Raw genomic sequence first — 22,862 nt, 5'->3', positions numbered from 1 at the left:
TTAGCATGTTCTACTTCATATGGTCATGTTTTCAGCTCTGTGGGTGGAGTAGACGACCCATATGCTCCAATGCTAAATGCAGATGTCAAAGTTCAGAATTCAGACCAAAGGAAATGATTCCCCATTTATTGCTGTTGGTTTTTTTTATCATGTTTGTTTTGGTTTGGTTTTTGTCACATCTTCACAGAGTTTAACAGACCAAAGGTTTTAATTCAAGATTACAATTATAATTGACACAAAGAATAAAATTCCTTACAGTGTATTTACATTTAGAAAATTTGCAAAACTGAAAACAACAGACACAATATGTACTGTAAATTTAGCTAGCAAAGGACTATCCTTCAAATGACCCTATAAAGCAGAATCAACATAATTTCTAATAAGAGCTTTGAGCAATACAAATACAATTTTTTTGCTACTTTTTTTTTTTACATTTAAATCCCATAATTTACAAGTACATTATTTGCCACTCTTCTTCATGTCTTTCTTTACAGCGCCCTTTCCTTTTCCATGCTGTGCCTTTTCCCTCACCTTTCCAAGTTCTCCTTTCCCCTTTTGTCCTTCTTGAGCCATTCCTTTCTCCAGGTGAGTCTTTTCAGTTGGGGAGAAGGAGTTTACATCTGCACTGTTGTGGCTGGTCACAAGCTTCCCCTGTTCATGTGAGCATGTAGGATGTGTTTTACCAGTCGCACCTTTGTTGGGAGATGGCGGCCTGGAGTTGTTTTTTCTGGGACTGGAATGGCTTGGAGAGCGATGCCTGAACTTAACATCTTCCTTCATAACAAGGTTTAAGTCAAAGGACAAGGGTCTGCCACATACTGGACTCAGAGGTATCACAAGGTTGTCCCCTGGGGCTCCAAGAGTTAGATAGACATCTGGAAATGCATCTGGCTCATTGGCATTCTTCTGTTCATTTTCCAGAGAAGAAAAGAGTAGTACTGAAGGCACGTCTTTTATTATGGCAGTACCTTTGGGTAATAAGTTATCTTACAACTTACCTCCTGAGGTGTGAAGCTCACAGATACACTCACTGTTACCTGTAACATGTCACAAGTCACTGAACTCAAACAGTGTTACAGAATCTCTTATCAGCTTTTTTTGTTTTGTTCTGTTTTTTTCATTTACTGGGATATCAGCCTTTGTGTTTCTAATTCAGGAGGCTTTCAAAAAGGAGAATCTGTTTGTCCCATACAGAAACATATAATATTTTAGAGAATAAAAATACTGGTAATTTGTTATACTCTACTAATGTGTGTTTACTTGTTATATATTTGTCTACAAACTTGAATGTACTGAAAAATGGAAAAATGAAGAATTTACCTTAGCTGGGAAATTAGACTTCTTCTTAAATTCTCCCTTGGGAATAAGTGAAGCAGATTTGGGTAAGGCCTCAGTGGAAGCAGGCTTTCCATATGCCATTTGAGGTTGTGAGGCAGGTGTAGGACACTTTTTTGAAGTTGTAGGTGTACATTTAGCCACTGTGATCTGTGGTAGTGGAGAGACCTTACAGAACAGAAATGATGAGAGACCGTTAAACTGGCAAGTGTTTTGCAGAAAAACAAATGATCAGTTGCAATTTATTAAAATATAATCAGCAGTAGAATGGTGGAAAAACACTCTTAATTGAGGTTTTTGACAGAGTGGCAACTACATTTAGAGCCATGAAAGAAATTTTGGTCATGGTTGTGTAGTTACAGTACTGTAGACAAGCCAAAGGTTACGAGAGATAGCCTAAGGTCTACATAATGGTCATTTACAGTTAAATTTAATGGTTGGATATGATGGGTCTCTAAGTATGACAAACTGAGAGAGAGAGAGACATGGTGTCCTGCATGCACTTAACTTGCATAGAGTTAAAAGAATATATATATAACCACATTTATTACACTTTTCTTAATTTTCACAGTACCAATAGTTTAGATGTTGTGTAACTTACTGGGATTTCAGCTGTTGTATGTCGTTGTATGTCTACTTTTCCTTCAGAATTTCCACTTATCCCTGGCAAGGTAGGAAGTGCAACACGCTGATTATCTAGTCGTCGTGACTGACTGGAGGTGATGATTTTGAAGAACGCCTCTGCTTCTGCGCCTGAAATAATTATTCTTGACATTTCAGAGACAAAATACTCATATTCAAGTGCACTGTGCATTTTTCTGACCTATGGGTACTTTATTCAAAGCACTGCCATTGTGTGTAGGTGAGGAAGGTGTGCTTCTGCTGGGTTGTAAAAAGCAGCGTTGCTCTTCCATGCGACCACTTTGTATTCGACTTATCATTTTAAGGAACTGCTCCTCCTCAGCTGCGGATATTCCCTAAATTTTTTTACAGAAAGATATGTCATAAGAAATGGGACAACTCTCAAAAAGACATAGCAAACAGAGGCTGCCATTAAGCAATCAATACAGCTATGTTATTTCTTTAAAAGACTAGATAATAAAAGTTCTAGTCAATCACTATATAGTTTTTGTGGCTTGCTTAAGAAATATAAAATTACAGGGCAGAAAAAGTATAGGTAAAACAATGTTGAGTGATATGTGGTATGAACATTGACCTGCCCACGCTGTTCAGTTTTGTCACGGTTTAATGAGGCAGACCTCCAAGGAGGTTTATCAGATGTGCGCTGAGCTGATGGAGTACCCAGATTCTGGAAGATGTGGGGTGCAGAACATCTCTGTTCATCCATCCTTGAGCCCTGTGGGTAAAAAGTTTGATTGAAGCAAAACTGATAAATCTATATGTGCAAAAACTTCGTGGATACTTAACAAAGAAACAAAAGCTGTGAATAACTTTTCGCAATGTTACATATAGGGCCAACCTGGACTTTGGAAACCAGATAACACAAGTAGCTTGCATCCGTCTCAGCAGCAGTGGGTGTTAATGTGGTACCTCCATTCTGTATTCCAGGTAATGAAGGAAGGGACACTCTCTGGTCGTCCAGCCGTCGGCCCTGTGAGTTGGCCAGTAAGCTGAAGAAATTATCAGAATCTGGGCATTGGATGTTAGAGAAAAATAAAATATTTGTTAGCTTCATTGAGAAATGTATGCGCTGTTATATATCAATGTACAAAACAACTGAGTTTTCATTTAGAAAAAATATCAAATGCAAAAAAAAAACCAAAGGGAAAATTTTCTGTTTTCTGACCTTGGGGGATTTCACTTTGACTGAAATGGTGCTTAGGTGTGGACTGGGGTGTAGCATTTAGGACACATCGCTGTTCATCCATCCGGCCATGGTGGGAATTACTAATTAAGGTAAAAAGATCTTCCTGTTCAGCTGGAGTCAAGAACTAGATGGGATAATGTGAATTTTGTTAAGTGAATGAATAATACAAAAATATAACACATGCAAAAAGAAATGGGGTGATCTAAAACCTCATTGTTTAGTGTCGATGCTGTTTACAATTTCTTTTGGGGGGCTAAAACTGAAAGCGCGGAGATACCTGTTTTTGAGGATTTTTATCCTCACTTTTTAGTTGCTTTATGATGTCTGAACTGGAGCTGAAGGAGGCTGAGCGTAATGGGTTTAAACCAGATTCAGACTGATCCTTGTTTGATGAACACGGTGTCTCTGGGGGTAGGATTTGAGGTAATGAACACCTTTGATCATCCATTCTGGAGCCCTGAAAATAGATTAGGTCAGCATTTTTGATCAATAGGTTGACTATAAATACATAAAATAATGTGGTTATTAAACTCTTAACTAAAAAGCTACACTTGTAGCTAACCCTAACCCATTCCTGTTAAAACAGACTCAAAGCAGTTACTACCATCATTTCAAGCAGTCAAGTTCCGTGCAGCATTTTGATACTTTGTATTAAAAGAGAACAAAGAAAATTCCTTACTTGAACTTTAGAGACCATGTAACACAAGTAGCTTGAATCTCCCATAGCAGTGTCCTTTTCATTTTGTAAGCCTGGTAATGATGGAAGCGACACTCGCTGGTCATCGAGCCGTCGGCTCTGAGTGTCGGCCAACAGATTGAAGAACATTTCAGGATCTGTCACTGGTCAAATACAGCAAATTTTCAATATAAATATTTAATCTGTCAGAACCTGAAACAGTCAGGTTCATAAAGGAAGTTTAAAATGATGAATGCAATTTATTAAAATGGCAAGAAATTATTGAATTTTCAGCCATGTTTAACATACTTGCAACAGTTTTTTTCTCTGTGTATCTGGGTGTGCAAGGAGCACTCTTGCTAGGATCCAATGAGCAGCACTGGTCCTCCGTGCGTCCACGCTGTCCATAGGTAATCATCTCCATGAACTTTTGCTGTTCAGCAGATGATTCTGACTTTTTGGGTTAAAACAGCATGATAAAGCTTCAATGAATGGGGTGATGTATATGTGATAACAATTATTAAACAAGTCAACATCAACAAATCTAATTGTTACAGCTATCAGAATAACACTGTTATAACTTGTTAACACATTAACAGACCTTTATAGAATTTGAGCGTTCACGTTGAGAAGGAATCTGTAATTGGTCAACTGGAACTGACAGATGCTTCCTGTTTCTATCTGAAGTACTCTCAGTCACTGAGATATGAGGTGCAGAGACATGATGATCATTACGTCCACTTTCCTGAGAAAACAGGTAATAATTGAGAGCTGATGTAATTTAATCATCAGTTTTACTTGTACAGTGTATCCCTCATCATATTATAGTCATAAGTCTAGTACTTGGTAATTAAATCCAGGCAACGATAAATGCGAGTTGACATATTGTCCCTGTTTATTATCTGAAGTATGGGATGATCTCTCATCTTTTGACCCTGTGGGAAGCAAGAATGAAACAATCAATAATCAGGCCAAAAAAGGGAGATGTATACTGTACTGTGGTATTTTCACTATTCCAACCTGCAGATGTCGTCTCTATTTTAGCAGGACTTAGAGTGCAACACTGTCCGTCCATTCGTCCACGCTGTGAGTAACTCATTATGTCCAGAATCTGCTCTAGTTCTGGGGATTCCTATTCAGCATAGAGATTGTTAAAATTGCTTGAACTGTCAACATTATAGTTTCTCAATATGAATAGTTTTTTCAGACCATCTTGACTCAAGGTCAAATGTGAATCTTAATGTAAAGATAATTCATCCTAATGGCTAATCTTTTTCCAATATCACAATAAAGGTTCTGTAAAGCTAACATTGAACATTAAAAACAAATTAATTATAGTGTATTACATCAATACATGTATCTATTATGAAGAACTAAAAATGATAACACACATTTCTTTAACTAATTAGAAGAATTAATATATTTCTAAAATCTAAAGAATATAGTCCTCCCTATATAATTAGAACAAGAACATAGAAATCAGTTTTGCACTGACATCTTACCAGCACAGCATCAGAGGTTTTAGATTTTGAATCCATCCCAGCAGCTGCCATCAAAAAAATAACTGAAAAAAATAATATAAACCCCAAATGAAAACTAGATGCAAGAAAAGTGTTACAAAAAACTTCTATAAAAGATGAACTATTATATGCATAAATGAAATGATACCGAATGATGCTTCTCTCAGTGTGTACTGGATATGAAGCGGAAGAAGGGTTTTAATAGTTTAGTCCTGAGTATAAACCGATTGCCATTAAGACCTCAGCGTCTGCCCTGTTCTTCATATTGCCATCTGTAATCCCAGATGAAAACATAATCCTCAGAGGGATGATCTTTTTTTCGTGGTAGGTGTGCATGCTCTCCTTTCTGACCTAACACTTTACTCAAGGTTCATGTTTACATTTTAAAGGCCCCACTTTCACTTCACATAGAGCAAGCAAGCAGGCAGGCGGCAGATAGACAAACGGGAATGCTAGAATGGTACTATGACTATAATCCCAAGGCAAGGGGTTACATGAAGAGCATGTGGGACCTGACAATGAAACAACTAGTAGCTCAGTTTTCTAACATGCGAAAGAAGCAACTGCTATCAGAATTAGAGATTTATGTGGTATAACTCAATTGATACAGGAAGGGGGAGCCAGGACTTCAGGTCAGGGGGAAGTGTCATCATCTCCATCCTCCTAAGAAGTACTGTAAGCTGCCCATACCTTTAGGCCTCAGAAACTGCCAAGAAAAGACTCGCAGCTTTGGTTAAAAAAAAAAAAAGTATACCATCAAAGGTGTACGATCCCCAGAAGGGACTAGTCCCCAGTCTAACTGTAGACCAGTAACCTGCCTCAGTACAACATGGAAGCTCCAGTCAGTCATCATAACAGCTAAAATAAAGAGGAACATGGCCCAATACATGAATCCCAGAAAACACCAGTGTCAAATCACTAGCTACTGCTACCTAGAGCAGTCATTCGAGACTATAAGACCATACTGACCAACCTGTGCACTGTCCAGATTAAGTACAAGAAAGCCTATGACTCAATGCCCCATAGATCAATCTTAGAATGTCTAAAATATCAGATCAACAGGATTCAATTCAGAGCCTTCCTCATGAATTTGATGGGGAATTAGCAATCAACACTAGAGAACAACAATTGCAGCCAATTCTAGAAGTCACCATCAAGTGTGGGATTTCTGTTCTGCATAGGTCTGAACCCCCTCAGGCAGATCATTAACATGGATATGGATACAGACTATGGAATGGAGCAATCGTCTACCATATCCTCCACATGGATGACGTCGAGCTGTTTACCAGAATATAAATCCAAAGCACTCTGTCAGTGCAAAATGTTCGTTGTTTCATCCTGGAATGCCATTCCAACACTCACTAACCTCACTCTCCTACTTCCTGTTGGCCACAGACCCCAAGGGTGCTGGACTTTGGGTGGGGACCTCTCATTATGAGGAGTTTTTAATGAGTTGACATCAGTGACATCCATCTCATCCTGAAGCCTGCTTATTATTCCACCTGGGTATCTAATGACCGGTAAAGACTGTGTAAGGACTACTCTGTCTTCTGGAAATTCCACCCCTTCCAGTGTGGATCACCTTTCCTCTCTTTGTGACCCTTCGGTCACACTTATTTAGTCAAAATGACATCCTGATATCCTTGCTGTGGATCTGGTGCGTTGGATCAGTAAATTGATGACTCACTTATTCCTAGCATACAGATTAATGTCACCCATGTACATGTTGTTAATGATCACTCCACACCTGAATCATGTATCCACTCTTGGTGATGACTTGGCTTAGGGGGTTGAGGCCTATACAGAACAGCAGCAGTTTTTGAAAAAATAAAGTTAAAATTTGCCTATATGGAGAATACTAGCAAACTTTTTAGCATAATATGAACAAACTATAAATTTTTTAACAAAATGAAAATATTATGCATATTGAAGCATACTAAAAGGTCCTATAGAAAAGAAACAAGACAAATTAAATTCAATATATTTTTTTATTTTATTGCTCATTTTCATCAACAAATAAACAAGCACCCACTGCTCTAGCGCCCAGCAATATATTAAAGTATCTAGTAAATGTGCAATGGTCATAACACAGCAGTTCTGACATTGTTACTGAGATGAAAATTTCAAGAAGAGGGTTGACGGAGAGAGTTACCTAAAATAAAATATTTTTTTCTACTTTTAAATCTATATACAATATGTCCTTCAATTGTGTGCAACTACAATATACTTGAATTAAGAGATTTCTATGAGGAGAGAGCTGCTCTTTCTTTGTGACAATTTTTGGAATTTCTGACTAAATAACTACGCAAGTCAATTACAACAAAATTAAGAATTTAAATATGAATAGAATAATCAAAACATTAATATTGTTTCATTTATTACTTAAATACAATTTCAATCACAGCAGTATACAGAACCCAACTAACAACAAAAGAGCACACTATAATAGAATAGTCACAACTGCTTTCTTACATGACTACATCTAAGATTTCACATCAGAGATGTCAGAGAAGCTAAACAGGACAACAGAAAGACATCAGTTTAAAGGAACAACCAGACTCCTACTGCCGTATTGCTGTCCCAACTTGGGGATTACGGATCAGGATTAGTATCTTTGTCCAGAGTCTTCAAGTTATTGAGGAAGCTGGTTGGAGTTAGGATGTGAGATGATCCTGTCAAGGAAAAAAAAAACAAACAAAAAAAAAAACAATATTTAAATAGCAGTTCAATAGTCAGGTTCATCAGTCATAACTTCTTAATTAGCAATTGCTTACCAATCAGGACTTCCCATTTCCCATCTGTGGCTCGAGTCACTTCATAAGCACAACGCATCTCAGAGTATGACACCCCACCAATCACAAAAACAATGAGACGAGGGCCAGACCGATACTCCGTTGGAGACTTATTTTTGTGCCAGTGTCCAAAACGTGCACTGCTGTAAAAGAATTTCGAAAATGATTGAGAAACATAAAACTATTACTAAAACTACAGCTCCCTTTCAGCTATTTATTGATTTTCTGACATTTATTATTTCAAACAATAATTAATACTACTGTCATACAATGGCTCATTTTCATACCATGTTGTCAGGAAATTGACCCTGATGAATAAGTATGAATGTGAAAATACTAGCAGAAACTCCTGAGTTTTTTTGTTTTTTTGTTGTTGTTTTTTTTTTTTTTTGGGGGGGGGGGGGGGGGGGTTGTTTTTAGCCAGTCTATATTATTATCAACTTCTCCATGTTAATTCTGCATTTTGCTTAAAAAGTAGAAAAGTACCGGAACATTCCACAGTATGAGTAAATCTAGATCTACAAGCGTGGTCAGTATTAGCACCATCATTATGATGGGAATTCCCTAGGGATTATAGAGTATTCAAAAATGACTGAAATTTACCCTTTAAACTCTACTTCACTTTGTCAAAAGCTCGGCTCTGATTCATTTAAAAGGTTTTAAGGGGATAAAAGGTTTTATTTTATAAGATTATCTGTCATTTACCCCACTTGTTGCTAAATACAAACTGTTTTGGAAAGAGATCTACCTATCTATCTATATATTTATTTATTTCTCAGATAGAGGGAGAGCACCGACCGACCTGACTGCAGTCTGAGTTGTGTTGATGGGTGCTGGTTCAGCGATGAATGGCCACAGCTTTTTGTCCAGTTTGTCTTCAATGGCATTCTGTGATCCAGAAACAGATGTTATAAAAGCTGTGTTGTGAGCAAAGGTGAGCAGGTCTGCTAGTGACATCTGAAACCTCACTTAGGGCTTAATACCTCCATGATGTCCTTGACGGTGGGTGTCCACCTGGAAAGCTGGTATGTGCTTTCTGTACGCTGCTTACGATCTGGCAGTGTTTTCCCAGAATTGCGACCCTGAAAAACAATGTATGTCAAATATTCAGGGTTGGTTTTTTTTAAGTTTTATAAAATTATCAGTTCCACAGCATGAGACTGTAGCCAAACTTACCCCAGCTATAATATTACAGCCTAGGTTCTGCAGGTTGTAAATAATGTTGCTGTCGGCCTGAATATTTGCATGCTGGATGAGCTTGGCAAGGTTCTCCTCCCCAATGCCTGAATAGACAACCAGGCAATGAAAACACTGTTTGCTATAAATAAGTAATGACAAATAAAGCTTCTCTTCAATGTAACAAGATTAGGACTTAAAAAGATTTAAAATGTTTTGAGATCTTCTTACCCTTCTTCTTGTGAAATATGAACAGCAGTATGATGCGGATTTTGTCAAAGGCATCAATGTCACTATCTAAGAGCACAGGAACAATGCTCTTCATGGCATCTTTCAGTGGTTCCCCTTCTGCATTTGCTCCCATTGCAAGGTCCTGTGGAAGAAAGCCCTAGTTTACTATCAACCTTTACTGAATATCATCAACTTAAGACAGGCAGTTAAGAGAGGTGAATGAAACCACTTTATTCCCCTTTCCCCCAACACACGTTCTCTTTCAGAGCCATGATATTGCCATAAGACTATTGCAACAAGAAAATCTCAGATTGCAAAGTAAATCTCCAGATTTGCATTTGTAATCAGGTACGTTATGTCAACATAAAGCTAAATATTGGGTACACTAGCTATATGTAGCTTTGAGATTTCCCCTTTTTTGCAATCCTCCAATAAATGGTCACTTGGAACTGTGTAACTGCCTTAAATAATTTTGCTAACCTTACATGAATTTGGACTAAACTTCATTAAAGCCAGCAGCAAAACTTTGCGAGCAACTGAAAGATTATTTTATTTGCAACATTACACACACATTTGTAATGGGCTTCCAAACAATGTAGAACAAATGACAGCTGACAGAGAGCTGTTGCCATTTGGATCATACTGCACATCTTAAGAGCCAAAGCATGCCCAATGGATTAAAGAGACAGCTTTCAGACATGCTGACAATCCATTAGGGCAGTTGAGCGATTTACTCATAAAAAAGGCCCCATTAACACTTGCACCTCATAATGCCACAGCCATGCATAGCTTATCATTTCTCATGTGCTTGTCACTCATCTGATACTGGACTAGATATGGCCAAACATTTCCCCTCAGGAACACAAGGCATGTCTGGCACATATAACTAAAACACTGGGGTTTGGCTCCAGTTTGGATTGTGGCTTTTTTCCCAGGTCTTGCTAGTGGAAGAACTTATACTGTACCAAGTGGTACATCTGTGTTATTACATGCCTTTAAGCTTACAGTAAGCTCACAGATCTATGATGATTTACGCTGCTGATGTGTAGTTTAAAGCGTTTTACGAAATATTATTATTTTTTAGTTAACAAATAAAAATATCAACAGACCAGAAGCAAAGAAGCACAGGAATTACAAAGATACATTTCAGGTCACTGAATGTGATGAGTCAATGTAGTTATTCCATGTCAGGCATTTTGTTTAGACAGTCTGTGTCAGTGTATTGCATTGTGCTATTTGACCATATGTGGCAGAAATGTGACAACCTAATAGACTTTTATTGCATTATAATTAATATTTGAAAACTATTAGGTTCAATAGTCCTCAAAGATAATAATTTTGATTACATTTTTTAAGTAGACATACATGATAACAAAAGCCAAAAACTGAACTGGACTTTCAAAGTGTAATTTACCAACAAAAAAAAAACAAAAAAAAAACAACACTATGGTGACTGCTGCAAGTCAAACATTTTATTACAAAAAATTATGTTGTGCACAAGGCTACTAACCTGCTCCACTTCACAAAGTTTATCAAGTGAGGCCTTGAATTTCTTCATACAAGCTTCAGCTAGGTGTAAGTGAGTGGAGTACTGTAAAAAAATTACATTAAAATACATTACTAATTACTTACTTTAACATATGGCATCATATTTTTATTTTAAAAAATTAAACATAATTAAGACTGACAACTCTGATATAAGAAAAAAACGTTTTCTAGGAAGTCTTGTCATAATGGTCAGATTATAACTAGAATTTTTTTGGCCCAATTCTGATCCAACTAAACTTTAGCTGGCCCAGCTAATGCTTAATTAGGCAAAACAACCATGGTCTAAATTGTATCTAATTTATCATCACAAATGTATCCTAATATGCTTCAAAAACATTTCCCTATTTTTAAGTAAAGGTCTAAATAAACTGAACAGACAGTGCTTTTGGATTAGATAAATTAAAACAAACAAATAATGATAAGAAGTTACATAAGGGTTTGTTTGTTTGTTTGTTTGTTTGTTTGTTTGTTTGTTTTTTAATGTAACTCACCATGCTCAGCTCCTTCTGATACTGTGGCATCTTCTTTAACATCTGAGACAGATCTTTGATATTGGCCTGAAAGGAGAAACATTTTCCCCAAAGTTCCATCATAACACAAAAACAATACTCATGTTCTATCGTGGACTTTTCAAACACCTGAAAAGATAATGCACATAACACTCACATTGTCAGTGCACATCCTCTTGCTCTCACAAAATGTGCGAAGAAGCTCTGTCACCTTCCTGCAACAATCAAATGAGAAAATTAGTAGACACCTAACGCAAAAAAACTTTTTTTACAATGACTCCACAATCAAGTTGTAGCAGTCGTAGAAATGTTACTGTGACAAACATACTTGGTGACATCAGCAATGTGCATGTGTCTGAGCTGAACCCAGAGTTCATCATCTTCATCCAGTAAGACGTCCTTCTCTTTTGAGTTCCCAATGCCGGTTGTCTGATAACTTTAATATCCAAAAATAAATTTAAAAAATGTTTAAAAGTCCACAAATGGAGGGACTGGTATACCAAAGACACCACACCAAACAGACAGAGCAATATAAAAATATAAAGGTAGTCCCTTACGTATAGATGTCCTGTTTGATGTCTAGCAAATCGTAAGCCATTGCTTGGAAGGTCAACTCATGAAGAACAGGTGAGACGGGATCAAACCCACGGTCAACAATGATTAGCTGTGATCGCGCCTTATCTGGACCCTAAAAATAATACAAATTAAGGATATCATCCAGTACTTTTGAAATATATGATTTAATTTAAAGATTCATTAAAAGAGACTGGCTGAAAGTACACATTAACTGTTGCAATGCCATGCAATGAAATCAATTAATTATCAATTATTATAATTTAGCATCACAGCTAGATGTAGAAAAAAGACAAAAAAAGAAATACATACAGCATAGTATGATAAAGCACCTGACATGCATAGACGCAAAAAGGGAACAGTAATACATGCCTTTTAAGACTCATCTCAGGAGCAAGGAAATGTCAGCTAAGAAAAACAGAAAAGAAGAAGGGAAAAAAGGACAGGTCCAGCAAAGGATGAGAAAATAATCATCAGGAAATAAATCCCAGAAACCAAAGAAATATTCACAACCTGTTAAGCTGAAGAGCTGCAGAATCCCAACAGAGGTTTATTCTCTTACATGAGAAAGATGATTTAGCAGGAAAGAAAAGCAGTGTAAACATTTTGTTCACCATTTTTTTAAGATTTGAAATTACACAGCAGAGAATGTGAGAAATCGAGTGGTTGAAGACCAAAGTATTTCCTACCTCTCCCATGGTTGGGTTTTCAGCTTTGTGAGCAATGAGGCGCTGATAGACCTCTTCAGCCAGTCTAGCATTTTCCTCAGGTCCCCTAAAAACAAAGTAGAATACAACTTTAAAATCAGCATAATACATTCAGTGGGAAAAGATTTATTTGTTTAAATCTATCTCTCTTCTCATGAAGGGGCCCATACTTGCGATAACGAACTGCAGGGTACTCTTTGAGAGTGTCACACAGGGTCGCAATCTGCTCTGCCACATTTTCCATCATTTTATCTCTTGTTTCATTTGCCTTTGAACTGTAGAAGGAGTACAAGGATTTTGGGTCATCCAGTGAGAAAACCTACGGGGACAAGAGAAACTGTGAAAGGTATTGCCTGTCACAATAAACCGACAGACAATATTACTATAACTGATTGCAGCTCGGGAAAACGTTTGTCTTTTTGCCATACAATTAAATGATTAACTGTCAAATAAGTTTTGTCCAAAACCAAAAACATTTCTAATGAAATGTCCAAAGACAATTTGGACTCAATGAAATATAAGAATTTTACCCACCTGCGACTCATATGGAAGAAAAGCAACATTGATCTCTTTTAAAGTCTTGATAAATTTTGAAACTTTGGCTCTTCCAATATCAGCAAAGAGAGGATCTGGACAAGCTAAACAGGGCAAAAAAAAAAAAAAATGAATTAATGTCAGTTTTAGCGTTTTACACTGAAGTCTGGAAAAAAAATACATTTCTCATATTTATAGTTCCACTCTTACTGTCAGTGAAGAAGATGTGTGCTGCCTTGTATGTAAAGGCTGCATCTTTGAAATCATCAATGAGACCATGAACCGACTGTAATTGAAAACATATTCATCTTTAAAATATTATGCACATAGTTATCTTTAAAATATTATGCACATGAGAACAATCTTGAAGATATGGCAACATTAAAAGACGGAACTCTTTTGAACCTTTGCAGATGGGGTGATTAAATAAATGGCCTCCAAACTGGAGATGGGTTCTCTGCGTTTATTGATGTCCTCCACAACTGAAAAACAGAAAAGACAATATGATAATTTAATGTCATTTAAACGCAGAAAATGAATTAAGTTGGCACATTTTACTCTTCAACAGCTAAAGGTTTGATCTCTCATTTATTTAAAAAACTAAACTAAAAACTATGAATTATATCCATACTTACTGGTCACCCCCTCCGCCAAAATGTCAGACATCTTGCAACAAGAGGACAGAATTCTTGTGGTCATGTGATCCACAATAAGAACCTAAACAAAGGTCACACAGTGGTAATAAATTCAGTGCAACAAAAATCAAAAGAATTTCTTCTTTTGTATCTACCGTTACCTTCCATTCTCCATCCTTTTTCACACTCTTGATCACACCACTGATGATTTCTGTAGATGAAAAGATAATTTTGTGATGCAAGAACCCATAACCTCATAACAAAAACAAGCTAAAACGGGTCACAAGTGGAGTAAATTTAGCAACAATAATAATAAAAAAAATACTTTATGAAACATTCATATAGTCAAAATGCTCTAGATTGTTGTTGCAGCATTCATTAGTAATTTGAGCTTTTCATGAAATGTAGCTTACTGAATAGTTTCCAAAGAATTTGTGTGACAACAAAAGTCAAAGGTCAGCTCTACTGTCAAAAATTCAAAAAACAGGAACCCTTTTTAAACATATTTAACACTTGCAGTGACAAACTTGCTTGGGTGCAACTTCCTGGTCTTATATAGACAGAAGCACAATTGTTCCAGTGACGTCCTAAGCACAACAGCTAAGGTGTGGTACGTGTGTTAAAACAAACAGCCAAATAGTCTCCTGCAGTGGGCCACTGTTCCCAAAAGAAGTTTTCATTGAATCACACAATAATTAACTAGGGTACAGAAGAAAGCAGTGTGGTAGGAAACATCAAAAGTTGAACTGCACCAATATGATGTCTTCACTTCCTTGTTAAACCACGATTTGAACCTGATTAAAAACATAGATTCTGCTCCCTAAGACATATGACTCACTGTTTTCACAGTAATAGCTGACATAAATAGCTTGTTATGGGAGTTCATAAAGAAAATGTTTTCTTTATTCCGAGTTAGCCATCACTGTAATCACTATTTTATGATTGCTGTATAAATCCTGGTAAGGTTCCTGGTATTATGGTGGCTACTGAATATATGTGTATTATGGTTCAGGGCTTTTGAGAGAAAGAAATGGGGAGGGGAAAAAAAAAAAGATTTCTTTTTTTGCACCAAGTGTGACCTTCATCACTAACTAATGATTTTCCAGGTCGCTCATACAGGGAACTGGAAAAGATTATACTTTCGAAGAGTTTTGTTAAATCTAAAAAAAAATAAAAATACCCAGTTTGCAAGGAAACTTCCTTATTGGGATTTATTCTCTCACTGCTCTGAATACAATATTGAATATGAGATTTTATTTGATATTTTTGGCATACTCCAAATAGGTTAAGTCATCTTGTATGGACAACGTTTTCAGCTAATAATAGCAGATAGTAAATTACAAATCATACCGCTTTGTAATGGTATGGGTTTTTTTTTTCAGACTTCTTAAAAGAAGTGAAAATGTGAGATGAAGGAACATAAGCCCAAATTTAATGCTTCTAAAGTCTAGCAGAAGCAATTAGCATATAATTACAAATAAGCATTACTAGATGAGCCTTGTGAATACGTAATGTTTTAACCCCGGCATGCGTTTTTTTTTTTTACTTTCAACGCAATGTACTACAAGTTATTGTGTAACAAAAGTTGTGACTTCCTGACGTTTTACAGCCTAAATGTCCAGGATGATTTAACAGATCACAAGCGAAGTTACTAGACTTCCCTTTCAGATTAGCTACCCTGGGTTAGCCTATAACTTGGACTGTCACAACATTTTCAATCCCTAACGTCGCGACTTTTAGCTTTCAAGTGTGGCTAATGTCACAAAACACATGAAACTTCAGCAAATTAAGCAAATACTGCTATCACTACGTGTAACACAATACTATTATTTTATATATATATATATGACTTTTTAAATGATGACATCGGTTCCTTCGGCAACGTTAGCATATATATTAGGAGTGAAGCAGGAAGAGTTGGTAAACCGTCATCCACAACACGATTTTGTTTAATAAATTGAACGTCAGTTCATCAAGTTACAGCGATAAAGGTTACAATAAAGTACTTTTTTTAACTGTAATAAACTGCTACAGTGAGATTAGATACAATAAATACGTCACTTACTTTCTCCGACTACAGCTTTCAGCCCAATCGGTGCCATCTTGACAGCAGTGCTCTAGAGAGTTGGTCACTTCCTTGTGGTCTAAGCAAAGCTTCGAAGCATTTGAAAGCTAAATACTGCCCCCTACTGTCAAATATATCACCATTACAAGAGTCTCGTGCTTTGGACTTTTTATTTGCCCCGGTCTTATGGAACAACCTTCCTGTTGCTATTCGGGCGTCTGACTCTATGCCACTGTTTAAATTACGGCCGAAGACTTATTTGTTTAATCTTGCCTTTCCACCTAGTTAACGCTTGGTGTGCGTTGGTACATTTTTATCCGTTATGCTTGTGAACTACTTTTATATCTTATGATTGTCAAGGTTTTTATAATTGATACGTGCCAGGTCCTTTCTCTTTTCCCTCCCATCTCCCTTTTCCTATTTTATTTTTGTCAAGCACCTTGGTATACCCTTGGTTTTTTAGTGTGCTTTATAAATAAAGTTTATTATTATTATTATTATTATTATTATTTAAGTTTTTGATTTAAATAACAAACACGTAGAAGTATCCTAGACTGCATTAATGAGTTATTTTCGCCTTAAACAACTGGACACAATGAAATTAGTAAGCCTTTCTATGGTCGTTTTGATTGTTCAAGTGTAGGCTACATCCATATATCACCGCTTGGCTTCTGTCATTTACATCTATTATCATAAAATGAATAGCACTTACCTGCTTGTTACATTATAAAACAGAGAGCTTAAATATGGCTTCAGAAGTGAATGACAGTTGTAAAAGATAAACAGTAGTAAGAAAGAAATTTACACTCTCTCTCACCAGTGGCCCAGGAGACAGCCATGAGGGATCCAGCTGGCTGTATTGTACTGCCAAATATATTTGAGGATATGAGCTGACAAGCCAAGGGGAAAATCTGTCAGCACTTCAACACCATTGATAAAAAGTTTAGCTGTTGGCTCTCTCAGATGTAAATATTTATACTTAGAAGATTATATTTCCATTTGGTACGACTCCTTCAAAATGATTAATGATTTCAAATCTTCAGGATGTGGGAACAAGTCTCACCTCTTAAAACAAGTAGTAATGAAAAGTTGGGCAGCACAGAAACATTCATTCAAGGAGATATGGTTTAGTAGAGTATCAAGCCTTTACTGAAGGTGTACAAACTCTAAGTGTTGCAAAGGAAGCAGTTATTAGCCATTATTAGTGTAATTTTGTTTAAAACATGTCCTACGTTTTGCATAATATGAGATGCACTTTCATATAACATCACTGTCGTTCATTCAGTAAATAAAAGCTTTTGCTTTAGTAAATAAAACATAACAAAAAAAAACCATAATTATATGGTTTGCTAAGTATATGAATAATCAAATAATCAAGCAAATTCTTCCCCACAGTGATACATGGAAAATGCACTTACAAAATATGACATAACTTAATCATCATTATTAAAAATACCCAACTAGCATCATTCATTCAAACAGAAAGCACATCAAGTTGTGCTAACTGGAAAACAATTGGTTTATTCTGTTAATTATTTTAGAGGAGTTTGTGGAGAACTGATTAATAGTTAGTTTTTATTTCTGTTAATCTGAAGCACCATTATCTAGAATACAATGCTGCAATACACTACAATATAAGTAATAGGACAAGGTAAAAACAATTTAGGCACTGGACCTTGCAAATAGATAATAATAAACTTGATTCAATCTGATGTGCAGCTCAGTATTTATTTTAAGGCAATGTAACAACAACATCTAAGAAAACAATTGTACCATTTGAAAAACCATGTGGGGAAAAAAAAAGTTGCACACAAATGAAAGCACAATAAACTTATTAGGCATAAATAATTATTACCCAGCGCATCTTTGGGAAGAGTTAATCTAGCAGAAATTTCCAACATGAAATGGGCATACTCCAGTCCAACTTTTTTCCTTGGGCCTCAAAATCACTGCCAGACAGTTGGTATCATTGGTAAAGGGTGGAAAATCATTTTCTTCAACATGTAATTTTCAGTTCTCAGATTCTAGAGGAATATTTTTTAATAGCCGCTGCTCCTTACGAACACGCATTCGCTCTTTGAAGTCCTCCAACTCTTTTCTCTGAAAACAGATATATAGAACAACCATAATCAAATAATGTGCTGTTTAGCAGTAACTCAGCAGTCTTTATGAAAATACTGTTCTTTTTGAACAGGTCAAAGACATTGAGCTATTGACAGACAAGTCAAAATTTACAACTCCCCTATTCTTTTATGAACAGTCCATAAACATCTGGGAACTGAGGACAATAGGTGTTCAAATTCTGGAGAGGACTGTTATGTTATGGGATGATATAAGATTCTAGCTGCTCAACAGTCCTGTCTGTCATATGTTTTTGGTTGATGTCGTGCCAAATGTTTTCATTAATGCACCCCTGAACCATTAGAGATAAAGGTTTTTGAACTGAGCAGTGATAAAAAGCTGGATAGCTCCTCTCCTCCTAATAACAAAGAACATTGTGTCCATGTTTTCCAAAGAAGAATTTCAAATTTCAATTTATTCCACCACATAACAGTTTTCCACTTTGCTCAAGTTCATTTTAAATAAGAATTGACTCAGAGAAGACAGCAGTGTTTCTGGATCAAGTTGCTTCTTCTTTGCAATATAGCACTTTAACATGCAATTATGAATGGTGTGGTGAACTGTATTCATGAGCCTTTGCAGCAATTTTCATGACAGAATCCTCCCTATTTTTAACACAGTCCCACCTCATGACCTGGAGATCATGAGCATCCAAGACTGATTTCCGCCAATGTCCCTTGTTCACAGAGATTTGACACTTTTGGTGATATTATGTACTAAATATGACAAAGTCTTTTCAATTCTAAATTAAGGACGATTATTTCAACATTATTGATCCACAAATTTTAAATGCAGTTTTTTGAAGATTAGTGAAACGCTGCCCATCTTTACCTGCCTTTTTAAAATGTCTTTTTTTATGTTTACACACAGCACACACACACATCATGTTATTCACCTTTTGCCAATTTACCAAACTGGTTGCAAAATGTTCCTCCATCTGCTTCTTTTTATTACTACTTACCTTTTGAATTTAATGGCATGTTGCTGCCATTAAATTCAAAATAAGCTAATATTTTTCATGAAACAGTAAAACATTTCAGTTTAAACATTTGACAGTTTTCTATGTTCTACTGTAAATAAAATATGGAAATCTGCAAATTATTCTATTCAATTTTATTTAGATTTTAAACAATGCCCAAAGTTATTTTGTTTGCTCTTCATCTAAGTCACAACTATTGATGAATACAGATTTGACTAGGAAGAGAAACACATTTCATGTCTTTATTAAACACACCGAGTCATCATTAGTCCATGCTGGAAATAAAATATTTGAATGTCTGTGCTAGAGTACATGTGTTTATGGCGTTATTCAGATACTCCTCCTTATAAATAAAAGCACAAAGTCCAATAACTGACAAAGCCTTTCCCTTCTCGAGAAGGACTGGTTGGTGTGACTTGATGATAAAACCTTTCACAGGGTCCTAGAAAAAACTTTACAGATACACAAAGCTGGGAAAGACTACAAAGCATTCCTTAAGAAGAGGGTATTTGCCAGCCAATACACACTCCATACAAATTCTGGATTCCAGTTCATTCTAACAGTGGGTCTTGTGCAAAGATCACAACATACAAACCTGCTAGAAGTGAAAAAACCCACAGAGGCACAGCAAAATACGCGCGGACATCAATACAAGATGGGGGGTTTTCGCCACTGAGGTTCTACAAGTTACTAAATTCAACAATTAACGTCGTTTTTTCCAGCCTGCACTGTGAGTGATTCCTAAAGGTACTCAATGCAGATAAGAAAAATACAACCCTTGATTTGTGTTGATCGCAACTAACTTGTGTGCATTTTTCTTACCTGCGATTCCTCGTCGGGGGGGAAGATTTCCCTCTGTATACCACAAAAATAGACAACATGGCACAGAGAAAGATGCAAAAATTGTTACTACAAGAATAATTATCTAGAGAAGACCGATACATAAAATAAATTTCTAACCTTTCTCTTCACTATATACTCTTCAAAGTACTCTGCTTGATTTGAGATCCAAAACATGGTCACAGGAAAGGAGAGATACAGCATCATCTGTGCAAAACAAATTACACGCATCGGTTTTTAACATAGAGTAGAAAACTGTACCTCTGCTAGCATAATGAAAACGGCTAACTAGAGCGAAAACTAAACCCTAGAAAGTCGAAAGGTCTCAGAATGTAGGGAAAATATACATGTCCACGGCCTTAGTATAAAATAAATACTTACTCGAAATACCTCTATTTTAACACCCATTTTCACAGTGAACAAGCAACCTTATCCAAACTCCTACTATAAGCAAAGACCTTCAAACTACTTCCGGGTTACGTCTAGCGCAAAAAAAACTATGGCGCATGCGTTGGTGGTTGTGAGAAAAGATTTTTAATAGATAAAAATTGAATGTGTCACTAAATCTGCTGCAATATACTACACAGTACACATTTTGGCTCCTCGATCAAATCAAATTTGTTTCAGACAAACACTTTTTTACATCGCACTAATGTTTGGATTATGGCATTATAAACCGAGGTTGTCCACAGAGGGGCTCCAAAACCACCGATTCTGTCCAAATGTAGTTGATCGGTCCTTTCTGAGTAATATTTGCAAGCGGATATTTCAGATAACTTTAATTGGTCCGACCTGAATGGTGACTGCAATTCTGTAACTTTGATATCATCTTTTAAGTAATTTCAGAACCAACGAGTGCACGCTAAGCACCATACTTTGGTATAGTTATGTTTATTATAGCTTCAGTCCTTAACGTGATGTATTCCTTCATCACCTGTCCCAGCTACCATAGGGGGAGGGGGACGGTACACCCCGGACAGGTCGCCAGTCTGCCACAGGGCTAACACAGACAACCATTCTATGGACAATTTAGAATTACCAATTAACCTAACCCCACTAACTGCATGTCTTTGGAATGTGGGAAGCCTGAGTACCCGGAGAGAACCCACGCAAACACAGGGAAAACATGCAAACTCCATACAGAAAGGCCCTGGCCTGATGATACAATCAAACTCAGTACCTCCTTGTCAGGCAACAGCGCTAATCACTGCGCCACCGTGCACTTATACTCTTACCTGTTTATTTTTTGCTCTCCCTCATTTTGTATGAGAAAAGGGACAGAGGTCCTTTTAAATGCTTGAGCACCCCTAAAAAGTGTCTAAACTCACCAATATATTCCTTCAAATGCAAAAACTCAGTTGATGCCTTCTTTTCCCCAAAGCTTTATTTCGAATCTTGAAGAAACTGAGAAAGGTAACAGAATAGCTATGTGTTGTAAATACATACAAATCGATCACAGTTACAGAAGGAGAAGAAAAAAATAGAAGAAATATTTCAGTAACATTTAATTGCAGTTTCATCCCTTCACTTGAATGCAAAGTTGCCGCTTTTTAAACTTTTAAGTAACCAAGAAAGGTGATGCAAAAATAAAAAAAAATAAAAAAAATACAAACAAATAACTGAGTTAGATCAAGATAATAAAATATCAATAATAGTAATTTTAAAAAAATAAAATCTTCTTTTGTCAGTGTGGAACAAATCAAGAGGTCAGCAACATGTTTGTCTCAATAATCATAGCGGGCAAATATAAAATTACTATAGAAAAGAGAATACCATATGAAACATTTAAAAAAAATTATAACATTATACACCTTTCCAGAACCCTTATGTAAAAATAACAAGACCAAGGAACACGTTTCACGAGATTTTCATTCTTTAATTTTTGAAAGAAATTCTTAACTGGACAGAATCTATGGATCCGCTTAAATGAGACTTTGAATTAATTTTCTAACTTTGTTAGAAAGATCTTTTTGTTTGTTTAAGTCAATATAATAACAGACTGTTGCTGTATTGGGCAACAAGTTTTCCGGCAACTTACTTGCCGGAAAAACAAACGTTATGAATGCCACCTGCACAGGGTAAGAAGACAACAGACGAGAGCTCCTCATTTGACGCTGAAGTTGCAGTCCGCGACATTTGTGACGCGCTCTCTACGTCCTCATCCAAAGACCTACGCGTGACGTCATCAACAACGAGAGGTGTTCAGGTTCCTCGGAAAGAAAGATCCCGCGCGCCCTAGCAACCTGAGAAACACAGGTAAAGGCTCTTGTTTAAAACGTTGTTGTGCCAGTCATGTTGTCTGTGTAAACCGAATGAATAACCTGCAAAAGAAACGGTAACAGCGGCGGAAAGGCCTAAGGGAGCGCACTGATGACCGGCGCCCACTGAGACCATTCTCTTGCACGGCGGCCTGTTTTTGGTAGCTAGCTTGCTGCTAAAGCTAGTTGGTGGTTGTGGATCAAAAGACACAATAACCGCACCTACAATGTGTGTGTACATGACACTCATTGTCTGTCTCACTCAATGTTAGCCACAACTACGCTAAAATAGTTAAATAAGTGATGATGCGATCATCATGTTTGGCATCTATTGCCAGTTTGCTCGTCGACTGTCTTGTGTTGTGGGAGACGGTGACGCCGTCACGGTGATGATGGCGCACACTGGAGCTTTTTTTTTTGCTGGGAATGCAGTCAGTTGAGCGTGTAACAAAAAAAACACAACCCTTATGTGCATTTTCCAAAGCGGTGCTGTCATAATTTCGGAAATCAAACGCCTTCATCTTCGTCTTGTTTT

General features: G+C 36.7%; 4 protein-coding genes across 5 annotated transcripts in view; 1 reads left to right on the top strand and 3 right to left on the bottom strand.

Annotated features, from left to right (window-relative positions):
* Positions 1 to 7,237, bottom strand: LOC102313615. Of its 2 annotated transcripts, XM_005942329.3 has the most exons (16): positions 5,508 to 7,237; positions 5,342 to 5,403; positions 4,860 to 4,971; positions 4,683 to 4,774; positions 4,441 to 4,584; positions 4,149 to 4,293; positions 3,843 to 4,003; positions 3,441 to 3,620; positions 3,143 to 3,287; positions 2,816 to 2,985; positions 2,552 to 2,692; positions 2,159 to 2,312; positions 1,937 to 2,088; positions 1,321 to 1,503; positions 999 to 1,037; positions 1 to 906 (listed from the first exon to the last, which is right to left on the bottom strand). In XM_005942329.3, the coding sequence occupies exons 2-16, from the start codon at positions 5,390 to 5,392 to the stop codon at positions 460 to 462; spliced, it is 2,316 nt and encodes a 771-aa protein (XP_005942391.1). In that variant the 5' UTR covers positions 5,393 to 5,403; positions 5,508 to 7,237; the 3' UTR covers positions 1 to 459. The 2 variants fall into 2 exon arrangements, with proteins under 2 accessions (XP_005942391.1, XP_042084534.1); XM_042228600.1 differs by having other exon boundaries at positions 2 to 906; positions 5,342 to 7,237.
* Positions 7,238 to 7,328: 91 nt separating this feature from the next.
* Positions 7,329 to 16,347, bottom strand: stxbp2 (syntaxin binding protein 2). Its single transcript, XM_005942327.3, has 19 exons — positions 16,130 to 16,347; positions 14,226 to 14,275; positions 14,065 to 14,146; positions 13,835 to 13,911; positions 13,640 to 13,715; positions 13,430 to 13,533; positions 13,066 to 13,214; positions 12,878 to 12,962; positions 12,173 to 12,303; positions 11,944 to 12,051; positions 11,773 to 11,830; positions 11,598 to 11,663; positions 11,069 to 11,149; positions 9,559 to 9,700; positions 9,328 to 9,434; positions 9,135 to 9,233; positions 8,954 to 9,039; positions 8,134 to 8,294; positions 7,329 to 8,031 (listed from the first exon to the last, which is right to left on the bottom strand). Exons 1-19 carry the CDS (start codon positions 16,164 to 16,166, stop codon positions 7,952 to 7,954), a joined length of 1,779 nt encoding a protein of 592 aa, XP_005942389.1. The 5' UTR covers positions 16,167 to 16,347; the 3' UTR covers positions 7,329 to 7,951.
* A 903-nt stretch (positions 16,348 to 17,250) lies between these two features.
* LOC102312784 (protein PET100 homolog, mitochondrial) lies at positions 17,251 to 20,556 on the bottom strand. Its single transcript, XM_005942326.3, has 4 exons — positions 20,451 to 20,556; positions 20,190 to 20,276; positions 20,052 to 20,084; positions 17,251 to 18,229 (listed from the first exon to the last, which is right to left on the bottom strand). The coding sequence occupies exons 1-4, from the start codon at positions 20,475 to 20,477 to the stop codon at positions 18,140 to 18,142; spliced, it is 237 nt and encodes a 78-aa protein (XP_005942388.1). The 5' UTR covers positions 20,478 to 20,556; the 3' UTR covers positions 17,251 to 18,139.
* Positions 20,557 to 22,207: 1,651 nt separating this feature from the next.
* Positions 22,208 to 22,862, top strand: part of brd4 (bromodomain containing 4) — a gene marked incomplete at its 3' end in the record, with an annotated part of 31,410 nt that continues 30,755 nt past the window's right edge. The window contains 1 exon segment of the mRNA XM_014340073.2: positions 22,208 to 22,325.

Source organism: Haplochromis burtoni, unplaced genomic scaffold (genome assembly GCF_018398535.1).
Source record: "Haplochromis burtoni strain Fernald_Lab_line unplaced genomic scaffold, NCSU_Asbu1 Contig_335, whole genome shotgun sequence".
NCBI lineage: Eukaryota > Metazoa > Chordata > Actinopteri > Cichliformes > Cichlidae > Haplochromis > Haplochromis burtoni.
Note: the sequence above shows the minus strand (reverse complement) of the source record. Positions and strands in the feature narration are given on the sequence as shown.